Source organism: Zea mays, chromosome 2 (genome assembly GCF_902167145.1).
Source record: "Zea mays cultivar B73 chromosome 2, Zm-B73-REFERENCE-NAM-5.0, whole genome shotgun sequence".
Lineage (NCBI taxonomy): Eukaryota > Viridiplantae > Streptophyta > Magnoliopsida > Poales > Poaceae > Zea > Zea mays.
This window is the reverse complement of record NC_050097.1, coordinates 241,385,159-241,401,253: the sequence shown is the minus strand read 5'-3', so window position 1 is coordinate 241,401,253 and position 16,095 is coordinate 241,385,159. Positions and strand designations below refer to the sequence as shown.

The 16,095-nt window shown below is 46.1% G+C and overlaps 1 protein-coding gene and 1 pseudogene across 4 annotated transcripts; both read left to right on the top strand.

Annotated features, from left to right (window-relative positions):
- Positions 1–3,140: 3,140 nt before the first annotated feature.
- LOC103648313 (disease resistance protein Pik-2-like) lies at positions 3,141–8,814 on the top strand (annotated as a pseudogene).
- Positions 8,815–9,148: 334 nt separating this feature from the next.
- Positions 9,149–13,739, top strand: LOC103649505 (uncharacterized). Of its 4 annotated transcripts, XR_004856553.1 has the most exons (5): positions 9,149–9,992; positions 10,116–10,198; positions 12,017–13,000; positions 13,172–13,230; positions 13,441–13,739. XR_004856553.1 is itself a non-coding variant. In XM_020548741.2 (3 exons), exons 1-3 carry the CDS (start codon positions 9,684–9,686, stop codon positions 12,036–12,038), a joined length of 384 nt encoding a protein of 127 aa, XP_020404330.1. In that variant the 5' UTR covers positions 9,149–9,683; the 3' UTR covers positions 12,039–12,500. The 4 variants fall into 4 exon arrangements, 1 of the variants encoding a protein (XP_020404330.1); XR_002267488.3 differs by lacking the exons at positions 12,017–13,000; positions 13,172–13,230; positions 13,441–13,739 and adding an exon at positions 10,283–10,463; XM_020548741.2 differs by lacking the exons at positions 13,172–13,230; positions 13,441–13,739 and having other exon boundaries at positions 10,116–10,168; positions 12,017–12,500.
- The last annotated feature ends 2,356 nt before the right edge of the window (positions 13,740–16,095 follow it).

Sequence of the window (16,095 nt, the reverse complement as noted above, 5' to 3'; positions counted from 1 at the left end):
ATTGGAGTCTTCGGCGAATACAAAGGCTTCCACTCCACTCCATAACTCATCCTTCGCCGTCGCTCCGAGCTATTTCTCCAACGTTAGTATAATCTTCACTCATATTTTGTTTGCCAAAAGGGGAGAAAGTAGTCACAAGGGCTTATATTTCATTCTAAGTATCCGTTTTTGTCGATTCATGCCAAAGGGGGAGAAAGTATTAGCCCAAAGCAAAAGGACCGCACCACCACATAATTTTAAAAACTAATGATTTTCAATTGTTAAATTTCAAATTAGTATCTTATTGTGTTCAAAAAGGGAAGAAAGTAGTATTTTCAAAATTGATATCTTAAAACCCTCTTGAACACTAAGAGGAGGATTTGATTGAGGGGGAGTTTTGTTTAGTCAAAAGAAAAGCATTTGAAACAGGGGGAGAAAATTTCAAATCTTGAAAATGCTTCGCAAAATCTTATTCATTTACCTTTGACTATTTGCAAAAGGACTTTTGAAAAGGATTTACAAAAGAATTTGCAAAAACAAAACAAGTGGTGCAAGCGTGATCCAAAATGTTAAAAACAAAGAAACAATCCATGCGTATTTTATAAGTATTTATATTGGCTCAATTCCAAGCAACCTTTGCACTTACATTATGCAAACTAGTTCAATTATGCACTTCTATACTTGCTTTGGTTTGTATTGGCATCAATCACCAAAAAGGGGGAGATTGAAAGGGAATTAGGCTTACACCTATTTCCTAAATAATTTTGGTGGTTGAATTGCCCAACACAAATAAATTGGACTAACTAGTTTGCTCTAGTCTATAAGTTATACAGGTGCCAAAGGTTCACAAAAAGCCAATAAAAATACCAAGAAAAGGGTTCAACGCAAAGAGCAAGGGATAACCGAAGTGTGCCCTGGTCTGGCGCACCGGACTGTCCGGTGTGCCACCGGACAGTGTCCGGTGCACCAGGGGACTTCAAGCTGAACTCAACACCTTCGGGAATTCACAGAGGCGCTACGCTATAATTCACCGGACTGTCTGGTGCTACACCGGACAGTGTCCGGTGCTCCAAGGAAGAGCGACTCTGAACTTGCCAGCTTCGAGAATCCGCTCCGCTAAAATTCACCGGACTGTCCGGTGCACACCTGACTGTCCGGTGTAACGACGGAGCAACGGCTACTTCAAGCGCAACGGTCGTCTGCAACGCATTAAATGCGCGCCAGCGCGCGCAGAGGAGCAGAGCACGCGCGGGTGGCACACCGGACAGCCTACAGTGCCTGTCCGGCGCGCCACCGGACAACCAGGCGGGCCCACATGTCAGAGCTCCAACGGTCGAACCCTAACGGCCGGGTGACGTGGCTGGCGCACCGGACACTGTCCGGTGCGCCCGTCGACTGCAGCCTTCACCAAACGGCTAGTTTGGTGGTTGGGGTTATAAATACCCCCAACCACCCCACATTCAAGACATCCAAGTTTCCACCTTTCAACTACTTACAAGAGCTCTAGCATTCAATACAAGACACACCAAAGAGATCAAATCCTCTCCCAACTCCACACAAAGCATTAGTGATTAGAGAAAGTGATTTGTCGTGTTCATTTGAGCTCTTGCGCTTGGATCGCTTCTTTTCTTTCTCATTCTTTCTTGAGATCAAACTCACTTGTAATTGAGGCAAGAGACACCAATCGTGTGGTGGTCCTTGCGGGAACTTCGTGTTCCATTTGTTTGAGAAGAAGAAGCTCACTCGGTCCGAGGGACCGTTTGAGAGAGGGAAAGGGTTGAAAGAGACCCGGTCTTTGTGACCACCTCAACGGGGAGTAGGTTTGCAAAAACCGAACCTCGGTAAAACAAATCCGCGTGTCACACTCTTTATTCGCTTGCGATTTGTTTTGCACCCTCTCTCTTGGACTCGATTATATTTCTAACGCTAACCCGGCTTGTAGTTGTGATTAACTTTGTAAATTTCAGTTTCGCCCTATTCACCCCCTCTAGGCGACTTTCACGTGCCCTATTGGTGCTCTGTCCTAGGCGTTGAGGACCTGCAGCACAATCGTTTGTGTTCGACGCACAATGTGACCCTGGTTGAAGGGGCAGGTCCCCTGTTGCTTTCTTTGTGGTGGTCCCACCTTTTAGGTGTTTCCCCTGTCCCTTGCATAAATGAAGTGGGGGAAGTGCTCGGGATTGGTTACGATTAAGGCCTTGTTCGTTTCCGTCGGATTGCACCTGGAATCGTTCCAGCTAATCAAAGTTTATATAAATTAGAGAAGCAATCCGGTCAGGAATTGTTCCGACCCACCAATCCGACAGAAACGAAAAGGCCTAACGTAGTTTCGCGCTGTGAGCCACCCCTCTCGATCGCTTTGCCTCTTCGCTACCTTGTGCGGTTGTGCCCCTCTTGCTTTCCGGGCGCATGGCATCATTTCCATCCTGTGTGATTCGGGAGATTGATTTTTAAAACATTATACTCCCTCCGTTTCTTTTTATTTGTCGCTGGATAGTGTAAAATTGCACTATCCAGCGACAAATAAAAAGAAACGGAGGGAGTATTATATTGGGAACGAATCAGGTACAAATCAAGCACTTGGTGTTAACCGTGCAAAAAGTTATGATAATTTTACAAACAACCATTCCACCGTGTAAACGACCCTTCCACCACCTTCCATGGTATATTTTTAAATACATTCTCTTATCTTCACTAACATGTTGATTTGCACGGTTTTACTATTGTATTATACAATTTTTAGGCTGAGTCCAGTGCACAGCCTCCCTCTCGCCCCTGCCACGTCAGCTCTCGCCTCCACTCTCGCCCCTGCTGCTCCAGTGCACAGGCTGCAGCAGGCTACAGCCTCAGGCTACAGCACACGTGGACCAATCAGAAGTCGCCACCTCACTGTCGCCTCCACTCTCGCCCGCGAAGACGCCATCGCCAACGCGTCGCCCCGCTCTCGCCTGCCTATCGCCGGTCGGTGGCAGTAGCGCCCGCCGGGTCGCTCTCGCCCGCCTCTAGCCCCGCTCTCGCCTCCTGCTGGGCGCTATCGCCCTCGCTATAGCCTGCATTGGCACCAGCCTTAGTTGTTAGTGGTGTAGATGTCCCTGCCTGCACTGCAACTGCAAGTCGCCGAATGCAGCTATGCATACTAAAAAAAGACAAAGCAATCACGCCACGTCAGCGTCAACCCCATGGCTCGGCTCTTCCACTTATCTTTCCCCTTTCGACATGTCATTTTCAGGTTGCTTGCCTCCTGCAATCCCCCTCTTGCACAGTTGCACACACCAACACAGATCTTGAGAGCTCGCGAGCATGGATCTGGTGTCTGGGGCGATTGGCAAGCTCGCCCCCAAGCTCCTCCAGCTTCTGCAAGATGAGTACAACCTGCAGAAGGGAGTGAGGCATCAAATCCAGTTTCTTTCGGAGGAGCTGGAGAGCATCCATGGCGCCCTCCGCAAGGTGGCTGCCGTGCCACCGGACCAGCTGGATGAGCAGGTCAAGATCTGGGCTCGCCAAGTCAGAGAGGCATCGTACGACATGGAGGACATCCTCGACTCCTTCCTCGTTCGCGTAGAGGGGCGCCCTGAGCCCAGTGGTGACAAGGAAGGCTCAAAGGCGCTGTGAAGAGGATGGGCAAGCTGTTCGTAGATGCCAAGGCTCGCCGCGACATCGCAAGCGCCATTGAGGCCATCAAGGGGCAGCTACAGCAGGTGTCCGAGCGGCGTGATAGGTGCAAAGTCGATGATATTGTGGCCAAGCTTGCCGCAAGCTCAACAATTGATCCTCGTCTCGAGGCCATGTACAGAGAGGTGACACAACTTGTCGGCATCGACGGGGCAATGGGTGAGCTGATACCGATGTTGTCCCTCACGGGGGATGATGTGTCCAACAAGGAGCTTAAGGTAGTCTCGGTTCTTGGAATTGGAGGATTGGGCAAGACCACTCTTGCTAAAGTGGTGTATGATAAGCTCAAGTCCCAGTTCGATTGTGGGGCTTTTGTTCCCGTTGGCCGAAATCCTGACTTGAAGAAAGTCTTCAGGGATATCCTTATGGATCTTGATGAACACAGATACACGGATCTCAACATGTTAATATTGGATGAAAGGCAGCTCATTAACAAACTCCGAGACTTCCTCGAGAGTAACAGGCAAGAACTCTGAAAATTTTGCTAGAGTTAACCATAAAATGCCTTTTATGCTGTTGTGCATATCTTATTTTGCCAGTCTGCAGTCACTCAATAACTCAAGTTATACATGATGTAGGTCACGATTATTTACTAATCATTATGACCGTTGTACATTCCAAGCACATGAGAAGTTTATGTTTTACTTGTAAACTAAAATGAGTGATTATTCAATTTGTTTCTTCGGTGTTAATTCAGGTACAATTAAAAAAAACTCTCATATATGACAAGCAATTTAAAGAAGAGATACAACAAGTTTAGTGTCTTCAAGAAGAAACAACTAGGTCCAATATCCACAGCATAAGAAATGATAAAAACTTGCACTAGGGAAGGTAGTGCCCTTGTAGTTTGTTATGGTATATTCGATGGCCATCAATAATTCTTAAGACATCAACTAAAGATGCGATGCTTGTTTCTTATGACAATTTTTTGTGCAATATCTCATAATAAAACACTAGGCATTGGGGGTGGCCTTAAGAAATATATATCTTACCTTGGTTAGTTCTCTCCAGTGTTTCAGGTCACCATTGTTCAGTTCTTTATCTAGTCACATTTCACTACTTATAGATGCTTACACAGCTTCACTAACTCAGGGTTCTGCACTGTCATAGGTACATCATTGTTATTGACGACGTATGGGAAGCAAAATCTTGGGAAACATTAAGATTGGCTTTCATTGACAATAATAAAGGCAGTAGAATAATCTCAACTACCCGTAAATCTGAAGTCACTAGTGGTAACAAGGTTTACAAGCCAAAACCACTTTCAGATGATAACTCCAAACGATTATTTTATACGAGGATATTTGGTGGAGAAGACAAATGCCCTGACAATGAAGTGGATGAGGTATCTAATAAAATTCTAAGGAAATGTGGAGGAATACCACTAGCTATCATCACAATGGCTAGTTTATTGGTGGGTAAGTCATGGGGACAATGGTTTGAGGTCTGCAACTCTATTGGTTTTGGCGATAAAGATATTGAGCAAGTAGACAAAACTATGTCAATATTGTCTCTTAGCTACTATGATCTTCCCTGTCATCTAAGGACTTGCTTATTATATCTAAGTTCATTCCCAGAGGATTACATTATTGATAAGAATTCTTTGATATGGAAGTGGATAGCTGAAAATTTTGTCCATAAGAAACCAGGAGTTTGGTTATTTGAGGTTGGAGAGGGATACTTCAATGATCTTGTCAACAGAAGCATGATCCAGGCAGTGGCATCAAAAGACAGCAGTATAATAGATGGTTGCCGCGTGCATGATATGGTGCTTGATCTCCTCCGTTCTTTGGCACGCGAAGAAAACTTCGTGACTGTCTTATATAATGATGAGGACATGTTGTCAGAAATAAGCAGCACGCGTAGGTTAGCCCACCAAAAGAGTACAATGGATGCTCATCTGCACAATTATAAGCAGGGCATGCAACATTTGAGGTCATTAACAGTCTACAGGTGTGGTGCTGATAAGGAGCTCTCGTTTCTTCTGAGCTTTAAGCTCTTGCGAGTCCTAGATTTAGAGAATGTATATACTACGAGCTGGCACAATGCTAGGCATATTGGGAATCTAATTCATCTGAGGTACCTTGGGTTAAAACACACATATATGCCTGAGCTACCAGAAGAAATAGGAGCTCTGAAGTTTCTGCAGACACTGGACCTGGTGGAGAATTTCTTCATGGAGGAACTGCCATCGAGCATAGGGCAGCTAACACAGTTGGTGTGCCTACGTGCTTCAGGGTTGATAACAAGCATGCCCCGTGGGGTAATCAAAACGCTCACGGCCCTGGAGGAGTTGGCAGTACAATGTCAATTCAACGAGCGTTTCTGCAGGTACCAAGGGCAATTCAAGGAACTAGGCAGCCTGAGTGAACTTAGGGTGCTAAAGATTAAGGTCATTAGCACGATGGAACAGAGCATACTGCCAGATCTTATGCAATCTCTAGGAAATCTCCATAAGATCCAGAGTCTAAAACTGGAGAGTCATCCTGGTTGCGGTCGTGCCGACAATGCAATGTTTGATGCAATGGCGCTACCGGGACATCTCAGACATTTGCTTGTGTCAGAGTACTTTGTCCATTTGTACAGGCTACCGTCGTGCATTAATCCCCTATGCCTTGTTAAACTCTCCCACCTGGAATTATATGTGATCGATATGGACGAGCATAGTATGCAAATCCTCGGGGAGTTGGCCGAGCTCCGCCATCTTGTGCTGTCAACGAGATCCACAGTAAGAGTTAATAACGTTGCCGCTGATGGTTTCTTCCACAAGTTGAGATCCTGCAAGTTTTATACCTCGATGGTCCTGTTTGTGCTCAACGAGGACTCGAGTGTCTCGTTTACCCTGTGGAACGGGACAGATGATCTAGTGCTGAGCTATGGAAAGAAGGATGGTGAGTGTCCAAGTGCGCCGGCCGTCATGCCAAACCTAGAAGAGCTTCTGTTTAGCGCCCAGCCGAAGTGGTCCCTGATGAAATGCCAAGGTAGCCATGGCAACCTCGGCCTGGAGCACCTCCGTTCGCTTCAGAAAGTCACAGCGGTGATCAGCTGCGAACTGTATATGTTTGAGGCGGAGAAGATGGAAGCAGAGCTCGGCATCAGCTGCGACCGGTATTTCGTTGAGGCGTGGGTGATGGACGCGGAGGATGGGCTGAGAGATGCGATCGGTGTTCATCCCAACCACCCTACTCTTGTTCTCGGTCGCAAGAATGAAGGTGTCCTCGCAAGTGATGTGGTACGTATACCTTGCTATTCGAGCTCAGTTCCATCCAGTCATCGGTAGATACCACCATTTTTACTAACAAAACTTTCAATTTCCAGTCGGACGATACTGATGCTGATTCAGCCACAAGAAGAACATGAGGGTGAGGGCTCTTCTGTTCACCTAAACGCGTGTAAACAGCCGACTACACGCGTTCAAACACTAAACGGTATGTTTGCTTACAGCTTAGGCCCTAGTCACTAAATTAAACACCAAACACGTCTAAATGGTCAAACCAGTTTAAAATAGTTTAAACGGTGGCATTAAACAGTGGCTAAACGGGTGTAAACGCCAAAACATGTGTTGCAACGGCAGTTTCATTTACAGGCCGTAAGCAATGGTACGCTTTCCCGGCCCATTTGGTGCTGGTTAGGTTAAGGGTAAATGGGTCGGTTCGGTTAAGGGTGGATTAAAGGGCATTAGAGAGAATTAATCTCTTGCTAGTTAAATTTGAATAAGCCGAGATTTAATCTCCTAAATCCCTCTTCAATCCGAATGTCGTAACCGAACAGGACCTTAAGGGATTTTTTCAACACGTTATCACCAGTCTAGCGGCTTTTCAATGGGTTCCATGTCGTATATAGATAGAGATGCGTTTGGTTTAATTTATTCTCTGTTTCTACATTCAAAAAGCAAAAGTTAAACTCCGTTTGGCGCAGCTCCTTGTGACGAATAATGACTCCACTCGGCGATCTGATGCGTGCCTCCTCTCAGTCTCTCACTACTCCGGCCCGTTCAACCAACACCCTCACCATACAAAGTTACAAACCAAGCAACAAAGCCACAGCACCAGAGATATTTTCTAATGTTTATGTGAATTAATTAGTTTATAGTTAGACTAATAGATATATTCGAGACCTCTTACAGGCGATCGTTTGAACTCTTCCAAAACAATAACATATGCATATTGATCATGGTGGAGAATAATATATGTAAAAATAATAATATGCATGTGGCATCTTTAATGGTGAAGCATGCATTTCCATATTCATGAAATATATGACAGTCAACCACAAAAATCGTTGTAGTGCGGTTAATTTGCATATAAACAATCTTAGAGACAATACAAACAAATCTTATATAATCTATTGTTTCACAACAGGTTGAACAAAACAACTTCTAATTTTTTTTCAAAGTCATTAGATTTTTTATAATAGATAGCTCATAGGAGGTTTTGTTTTTTCGCAGTAGACCGCTGAACCAAGCACACTCTAGGCCAGTCGATCGACGTGCTCTTGAAAGCGAATTTCTTATGTGCACTTAGCTTTGGGCATATTTTCGAATAACACTATGCATCCTAATTTAGTTTGAGATATGTATGAGTGCATATTTTCATCTAACAACATTGTTTGTCTAGTTGTCAAAACTCATCAAAAGACATGTACTCCTCCATTATATTCCACAGCTAGACTAGACACTAGAGAACGTCTAACCATATGTTTTCAGTTGGACATGGATTATTATAGGGAGTGGCTCCTGGATAAAGACCTTCTCTAATAGCGAAAGTGTACGCGGCGTAAAAGAGCAACCCGAAGGTGATAGGAGTAAGCGCTGAAGCTATTGCCAGAGAGGTTCGGCTTGATATGGTAACAAAGACCAAGGACAATACCAACTTAAAGGGTGAAAAAGACCACTTATTCCGTGATAATTTATATTACAATTACGAGTAAATATCAAGGGCATGAATGTAATTTTGTTTGGGCTGTGTCCCGTGCCTATAAATATATGAACAGTAGTACCGTATTGTTCAGGCTGGATTGTAATCACTCCCACGTCATTCTCGCTCTTACACCTTTTGGCAAGCCGAAAGTACAATTATAATACAACTATTGGCAATGTTTATTCATGCTCAATAGAGATGATAATAATGATAAATCATTGGTATATGACAATTATTATCTTTATCCCTCCGTATACTTGTGTATTCTTTCATTTGTCTATTTACATTTATGCTTATATGATAAAAATGATGAAGGTATGACCTTTATAATATTCGTCTGAGGATCATTATATCCAAGGGAAAATAATGCTTCAAATGTGTTTAACCATTAATAATTATATTGCCTTATTCTTAATTTATACTCCCTCTGTTTCTTTTTATTTGTCGCTGAATATTGCAAAATTCAGCGACAAATAAAAAGAAACGGAGGAAGTAACATTTAACAACCTCGATCCCCCACCCACCAGACCACCACGGAACGCCCACCTCCCTTTGCTTGTTCCCGAATCCAGTTCCGCTCCTTGCTTTCCTCTCTACTCTGTGCAGTGCTGGCTTAGAGATGTCAATGGGGACCCGATACCCGCTAACCCGTGGGGAATTCCCCTATTAGGGTACGGGTATGAGACAAAAATTATCTCCATAGGTATGGATATGGGACAGAATCTCCACTCATTGGGTAAACGGGTATGAGTTTGGTAAGCAATAATCCGAACCCGATTACCCATGAATATTTCATACGTATACACATGTCCTATTTATATGAATGAGTTGAGGCCGAGTCGGCCATCAAGCCCAGCAGACTCCATTTCTTATATTGGTCCTGACGTACTGATTTTTTCTGATGGATAGATGAATGGATCATGGTTCATAGATGAGTGCTTGTCGATGTGGTGATATATGAAATCTGGATAGTTTGTGCTAGATGTTAGTACCCGATTATCCCTTAATTGGGGATGGGGACCCATTGGGGACTCGAAACCCGAATAGGGATAGGTATGAGATGAGTTTTGTACCCATGATAGATATGAGTATGAGTACGAGGATGGATCAAATATGATGGGGATGAGTTTGGTATGCTATAACCCGGTGGGGAATTCCCCATTGACATCTCTGCTGGGCTTGGATCTGTCTCCCAGTCCATACGGCGCCTCTGCACCAGCAAGCACAGTAGCGGCGAGGCGGGGCGCCGCCGTCTTCTACTCTACCTGGCCCGGCCGGCCGCCGTGCAGGCGCACCGATCCAATCCTCGGAGCTGGCGGAGTCTCCGGCCGCCCGGCGCCCGATGCTGCCCGCCACCCGAGGCAGCAAGCCACCGCAGAGGTCCGCCGCCAGATCCTGCTCCGCCTCCTTAGTCCTTATCAGGTGGTCCGCTTCTTCTCGCTGCGACGCGTAGCAATTATGCTGCGCCGTAGCTCCTGCAATCCCGATAAAAAACGAAACAGAAACCTAACTTCCACTCAAATTCTCGCTGTCCCTGTACTGCAGAAGTCATGGACCTGTCGTCGGACCCGAAGCGCAAGCCGCGCTGCCTCAGCAAGGTGGTCATGCTCGCGCTCCTCATGAGCTAAGTTGAGTTTATACTTTAGGCAGTTCATGAGCTAAGTTGAGTTTTAGCCTTACAATCAGTTTGCGTCAAACATTTTGTATAACAGTAAGCTAGAGAGTAGCTGCTATAGCAAGCAGCTACAACTACAAACAAGAGGGGCACAAGCAGCATTGCCGCCCATACCAATGAGCACAAAGCATCAACTTCTGCTGGTTACTAACAACTCCAATGTAAAGTTTCCTCCAGTCCGATAAAACAATACCAAGAAAAGTTTCAGTTACCAGTTACTATGTGTTATTTAATTTGCAGCAGCCAGCAACTAGACAAATGGTAGCGGAACTAATAAGCAAAAGAATCACCAAGTGTACATTGGGATTCAAAATGGATAGGACGAATTTCTCATCCAGTGAATCAGACAAACTTGTTAGTTTCTTCGTAATGAGAGAGAACAATCAGACGTTAAATACAGGCCCCAATGCACGGAGCCAACCGGCCCTGCCCACACCACACCACAGGCCGAAACGAGAGGCGGAGAGATGAATCTACCCGGAGAGGCTCAAGATCCGCCCCCAGCCCCACGACCATGACCCACCACCTGCAGAAGGCACCGCTGACAGCCACAGATCCACCGACGGCCAACGCCCCCGACCCAGGCACCAGCTACAAGCACAAGCAAGCCACGCCGCCGTCGCAGCGGGCCGACCGCGTGCGTGGGCGCCAACGCCGCTGGCCAGCCACGGCCACGCGAGCGCGCGGGCACCACCGCCGCGGGCTAGCCGCGCGAGCCACCACGGCCGTGGCCGCAAGGCCACCCGCCCATGCCAGCAGGGAGGAGCGGCGGGCGGCGACCAACCCCTAGATCCGGCCAGTCAGCCCGCCGATCCGGCCTTCCCAAGGGCGGATCAGGTCGCCGACCACCTCCAGGAAGAGGGAGGAGTGGAGTGGGTGGAAGAAGGGAGGGAAATGAGTGAGAGAGCAGTCCCGCCGCTGCCCTCCTCGCTGCTCGTTGAACTTCCGGTGAGCTGCTCCGGCGACGGCGGGGGTGAAGACCGGCGGCGGTGGGTGGAGTTGGACGGGGTCGATGGGGAGCCGCCAGTGACGCCTAGAGGAGGACGACGCGGGGACAGGCAATACTCTAAAGGATGACTTAGACATCCTTTGATGGTGTTGGAAACGATGAACGAAAATCAAGCTTTGTAATGTATGAAAAACTCATGCTTGATCGTTGGGATACAGATTTTGTGTATACTAGGTTGTGCTGTTGGGCTGGCCGGTACTACAAGAGAAGGAGGACTCCACACGAACAGGGAAATCGAACAGAACAACTACCACATCGTATTTCTCATCCCAACGCCATCGTCTTCCTCCTCGGTAGCTGCTGGTTCCTCACTTCTAGGGTTAGAGTTTCCCTCTCTTAATCCTCTACCTCTTCCTACTTAGTTTGCTCTTGATCTCCCCATCCTAAGATCGTGTATCTTTGCTCGAACTCCTTGATTACCAGTGAAACCAGTTGTCATGTTTGCGCTGTTTGCATCCATGGAGTGCGGTGCTAACAGATTTGCGTGTAGATTGACTTTGATATATCATTAGCTGAGGGGTGATCTTGAGAACCTATGGAGATAAGTACACAAGTACTCTAGAAGAAATTTGCAATATCGTCACATCTGTCAGACGACCGTCACCTTTGGAGGGCAAAAGTGACATTAGGTCACAAGGGTGAATTGAACGCCGCTCTTTTTCTCTATCAACAAAACTGGTTTGAAAAATAGCTTTCTTCATTTGTCTGGCTTCTCTAACTTTCTGAACTTGATGTTTATGAAGTTTTCTCCATCGTCTACAGGCTACAGCTCATGATGAAATAAACATTGCCAAGGAAGCTTCTCTGAAAACATATTAGGTTGATGGCAGCATGCTAAAGCAGAAAAGAAAATACTAAGTTTTACCTATAGCACATACTACCATGATGGCCAGGGTTTATCCTCTTAGCAATCTCGGACCAGGAAGGCCCGAAGCCTCGAACTCAGATAACATGGAAACTTCTTCAGGCCGCTAGTCATCAAAATATAAATCTGGATCAAGAATATTGGTCGCTCTGCCAAGGACCGCTAGAATATGGTATCCACTGCTCTGGCTCCACGCCTCCGCTGCGGCATTCTCCACTGCTCTCTTCTTCTCCAACTCCGGTGGCCGGCACGACCGCAACACAGCTCATTCCCTCAAATCCGTGATCGACTGTGCCTTGATTTGGTTACATGAACTGGCAAGAAAAAAAATCTTATATTTCTATATTACAAAGCCGGTTCAAAACGGCATCTATGAGACTATCCACGTCGCTCCAAAAATCGTGGCCGTTCAATGGTGGATCGTCCACCTGCTCTCTCGTGCGCCAGCGTATCAACGTCATCGCAATTTCTCTGAGCCGCTCGATCTCCCAGCAACAGACACAGATCGCCCAGTAGCATCTTCCTCTAGACTCTTCTTCCTCGCCTTTGACCGGTCTCCTCGTCACGCGATGCTTCCAGGAGGATCTCTACTTCACCCAGATTTCCAGGCTCCCATCCCATCCTCACCTCCGACACTACGCCTCGTACCTCGTGCCCACCGCCACCAACTTTGCTCCCGATGCTCCGCGGCTTCGCCTTGGCACGCGTCGGTCGTGCCCGCGGCCTCGCTCCTCCACTAGCATAGCTGCATAGGCACAGGTGAACCCGCACAACGACATAGGCGGCGCTCCGCGCCTGGCTCCTATCGGCTACCGCCACGCCTGGCTTTGCCTCGGCACGCGCCGAGTCGTGCCTTAGCCCCCAACCCCCCTCTTGCACAGGTGCACGAGATATCTCCAACCTCGCCTCCTTGCTGCACGCCGTCTTCGTCCCTGAATAACATGTTCTCCGAATATCATCCTTTCTGTGAAGTTCTATCATGAAAACAGTCTGCTCCCAGTTGTCCTTCACATACTTCATAAGCATCATTACGTTTAAATTTTTTATTGCAGGATTAGTCGTCTTGTATCTTCAACATTACGAAGTGATGATGGCCTTCTTTTCCTGAAAGGTGTTGTTTGTGGCGTTTAAATCTCTACTTAAGTCACTTAGGGTATCATGCACAGTTTGGGTTCTTTGGTAGGTAAATCCTCCTCAAGACCCATTAATCTGGCAATGACACTTGGATGTATTCTCTTTGACAATTTTACTCTTCTTCTTTAGACATCTCATTATTTATTTATTTCATTATTCACAATTATAAGCAGTAATCCAATTGCAGGATGATGACTATCTTGCTCCTCTCCAAGCTGATCAAGAAAAAGAGTTGAAGCTTGTGCAGTAGGTTGAACTCCATAGGGTAGAGGAAGCTGCAGTAAGAGAGGCTGCTCTTGAACATCAAAAGAAAGAAAAGAAGCTAAAAAAGAACATGAGGAAGAGGTAGTTCACTTAGTACTATCAAGGTTCGGTAGTAGGAAACGGGTGACGCCTAAGAGGGGGGGGTGAATTAGGACTTCCAAAACTTTTACTAAACTAGGCCACAATTAAATCCCTAAAGCAAAACCTTTGCAAGTAATCAAACTAGAGTGTGCAAACTAGGTTTTGTCTAAGTGTTGTTATCTCTACCGCAAAGGTTAAGTTTCAATCTACACTAAACAAGTATGACTACAAGATTGAAACTTAAATGCTTAATATAAATATGGAAAGTAAAGAGCTAGGTAGAGAAGTAAACTCTCGTGGATGACGCCGGTATTTTTACCGAGGTATCCGGAACCACGCAAGGTCCCGACTAATCCTCGTTGGTGCCCCTACGCAAATGGAAGCCCACGCGAGGGCCAAGCACCTCGGTCGAGTAACTCCGTAGAGAGCCGCGGGCCTTCTCCACGCGCAAGTGGTGCTCCGCTTCCGGCTCCTCTCGGACGCTCCCCGCCGTCTCCACTATCGAGCTTCCGGCCGAAACGCCGCGGGCCTCGTTCCCTCCGGTACACGGTGGCGGCCGTGACACAAACGCGGTTGTCACGGTCTCGCAAGACTCTCGCCCCACTCGGTACAATTACAACGACTCACGCAAGAGCCGAGGGGTTGTGTGGTTTTACAAAACTCACTCAACTAACTAGGATTCACCTAGAGCAAGCGCTAATGCGGTCTAACTAACCTAAGCACTTCACAAAGCACCTACGCTAATCACCGAGTGATTCTATTAAGCACTTGGGTGTTTGAGCACTTGGAAATGTCTACAATATGCCTTGGTATGTTTCTTGGGCTCCCACACTTGAGAATGGTCGGCTGGGGTGGTATTTATAGCCTCCACACCCCCAACTAGTCGTTGGACAGAAAGCAGCAACTTTCTGTCGTCGGGTGCACCGGATAGTCCGGTGCACCACCGGACACTGCACAGTAGATGTACGGTGCACGCCACGTCAGCCGACCGTTGGCGCCTGTAGCAGTCGACCGTTGGATCCGACCGTTGCCGTCTGCCCGTTGGCACACCGGACAGTCCGGTGCACACCGGACAGTCCGGTGCTACAGCCAGAGAGCGCCTGTCTTTGGCCTCTCTGCGCAGACTGTCCGGTGCCTCACCGGACAGTCCGGTGCACACCGGACACCAATGTCCGGTGCGCCACCAGGCGCAAGCTGACAGCCCTTATCTTGGATTTCTTCGCTGATTTCTTCAGGCTTCTTTTGTTCTTGAGTATTGGACTCCTATGCATCTTTTTATGTCTTCTTTTGAGGTGTTGCATCCTCATTGCCTTGGTCCAATTCTCTTCGCATCCTGTGAACTATAATTATAAACACTAGCAAACATATTAGTCCACAGGTTGTGTTAATCATCAAACACCAAAACTCAATTAGCCAAATGACCCGGGGTCCATTTTCCTTACAATCTCCCCCTTTTTGGTGATTGATGACAACACAACCAAAGCAAGCAAATAATACAAGTATTTGTACTAAAATATGCAATCTACTTGCTAAGATGCATGATTGTCCCCACAATGTGAAGTTATGGACTTAAGCCTCCCCCTAACTCCATAATTCACTTACTTCCTATTTTTGGACCAAATAACCAAAACCACTGGAAAAACCATTTGTAGATATAAAATTTTAATTTGGTGGTGTTTGGTGTTTGATATAGTTTTCATTGCTTTGGTCCTTAAACTTCTCTCCCTTTGGCATCAACCACCGAAAAGGAAGACAATAAAAGCATGTAGGAAGTAAATAAAAGCTTGCCCTCAACAAGAATTGTATCAAATGATATCACTAGAAGGATATTAAATTAAGCCATGTGAATGATACCACTTGTAGGGGTCCTTAAAAGATTACTCCCCCTAAATGAGTATTCTCCTTTGGAAAGAGTTTTTCTCCCCCTTTAGAGATGAAGAAATACTCCCCCTGACAGAGATTCTCTACTTAGGAAAAAGCATGAGAAAATTAGAGGAGCAAGACATGATTTGAAAAGACTGACTTCCCTTATGCATAAATAACAGAATATGAGTTAACTACTTATGCATTTTTTTATGAATTATAGTCTAATCAAATATTGGAGAAGACATGTAAATGGTACTAAATGTAGTCTCAAAAGATACCAATTGAAAGTCAATGGCGAGCTTGAGAGACATGAGAGTTCTTGGAGATTTTGCAGTGGAAGATTGTTGTCTTTCTCCGGGGACTTCATTTTCCTTACAATGAGACTATCACATGAAATAGACTTGAAAAGATGTTAGTCTCAAAGTGTTAGATTATAGAGTAACCTCCCCCTAAAGGTGTGCATACAAGTTTTGAATACTTGTAGGAGACATGCACTTTGATTTGATATCAAGAGGGGCAAATTATCCATAATCCAAACTTTGGCACATATAGGTTAAATGATACAACTTGTAGAAATCAAAATTTTCAATTGATGCATCATTTACTATGGTGTGATATAAAAGCTATGTGT

What these genes read in the sequence shown, in the direction of transcription:
- LOC103649505 (XM_020548741.2), top strand. Translation starts at nt 9,684, where the DNA reads ATGATGGGGATGAGTTTGGTATGCTATAACCCGGTGGGGAATTCCCCA. An exon ending in GCCTCCTTAGTCCTTATCAG is followed by an intron (nt 9,993 to 10,115) that starts GTGGTCCGCTTC and finishes CCTGTACTGCAG; the next exon opens with AAGTCATGGACCTGTCGTCG. An exon ending in AGCCGCGCTGCCTCAGCAAG is followed by an intron (nt 10,169 to 12,016) that starts GTGGTCATGCTC and finishes CATCGTCTACAG; the next exon opens with GCTACAGCTCATGATGAAAT.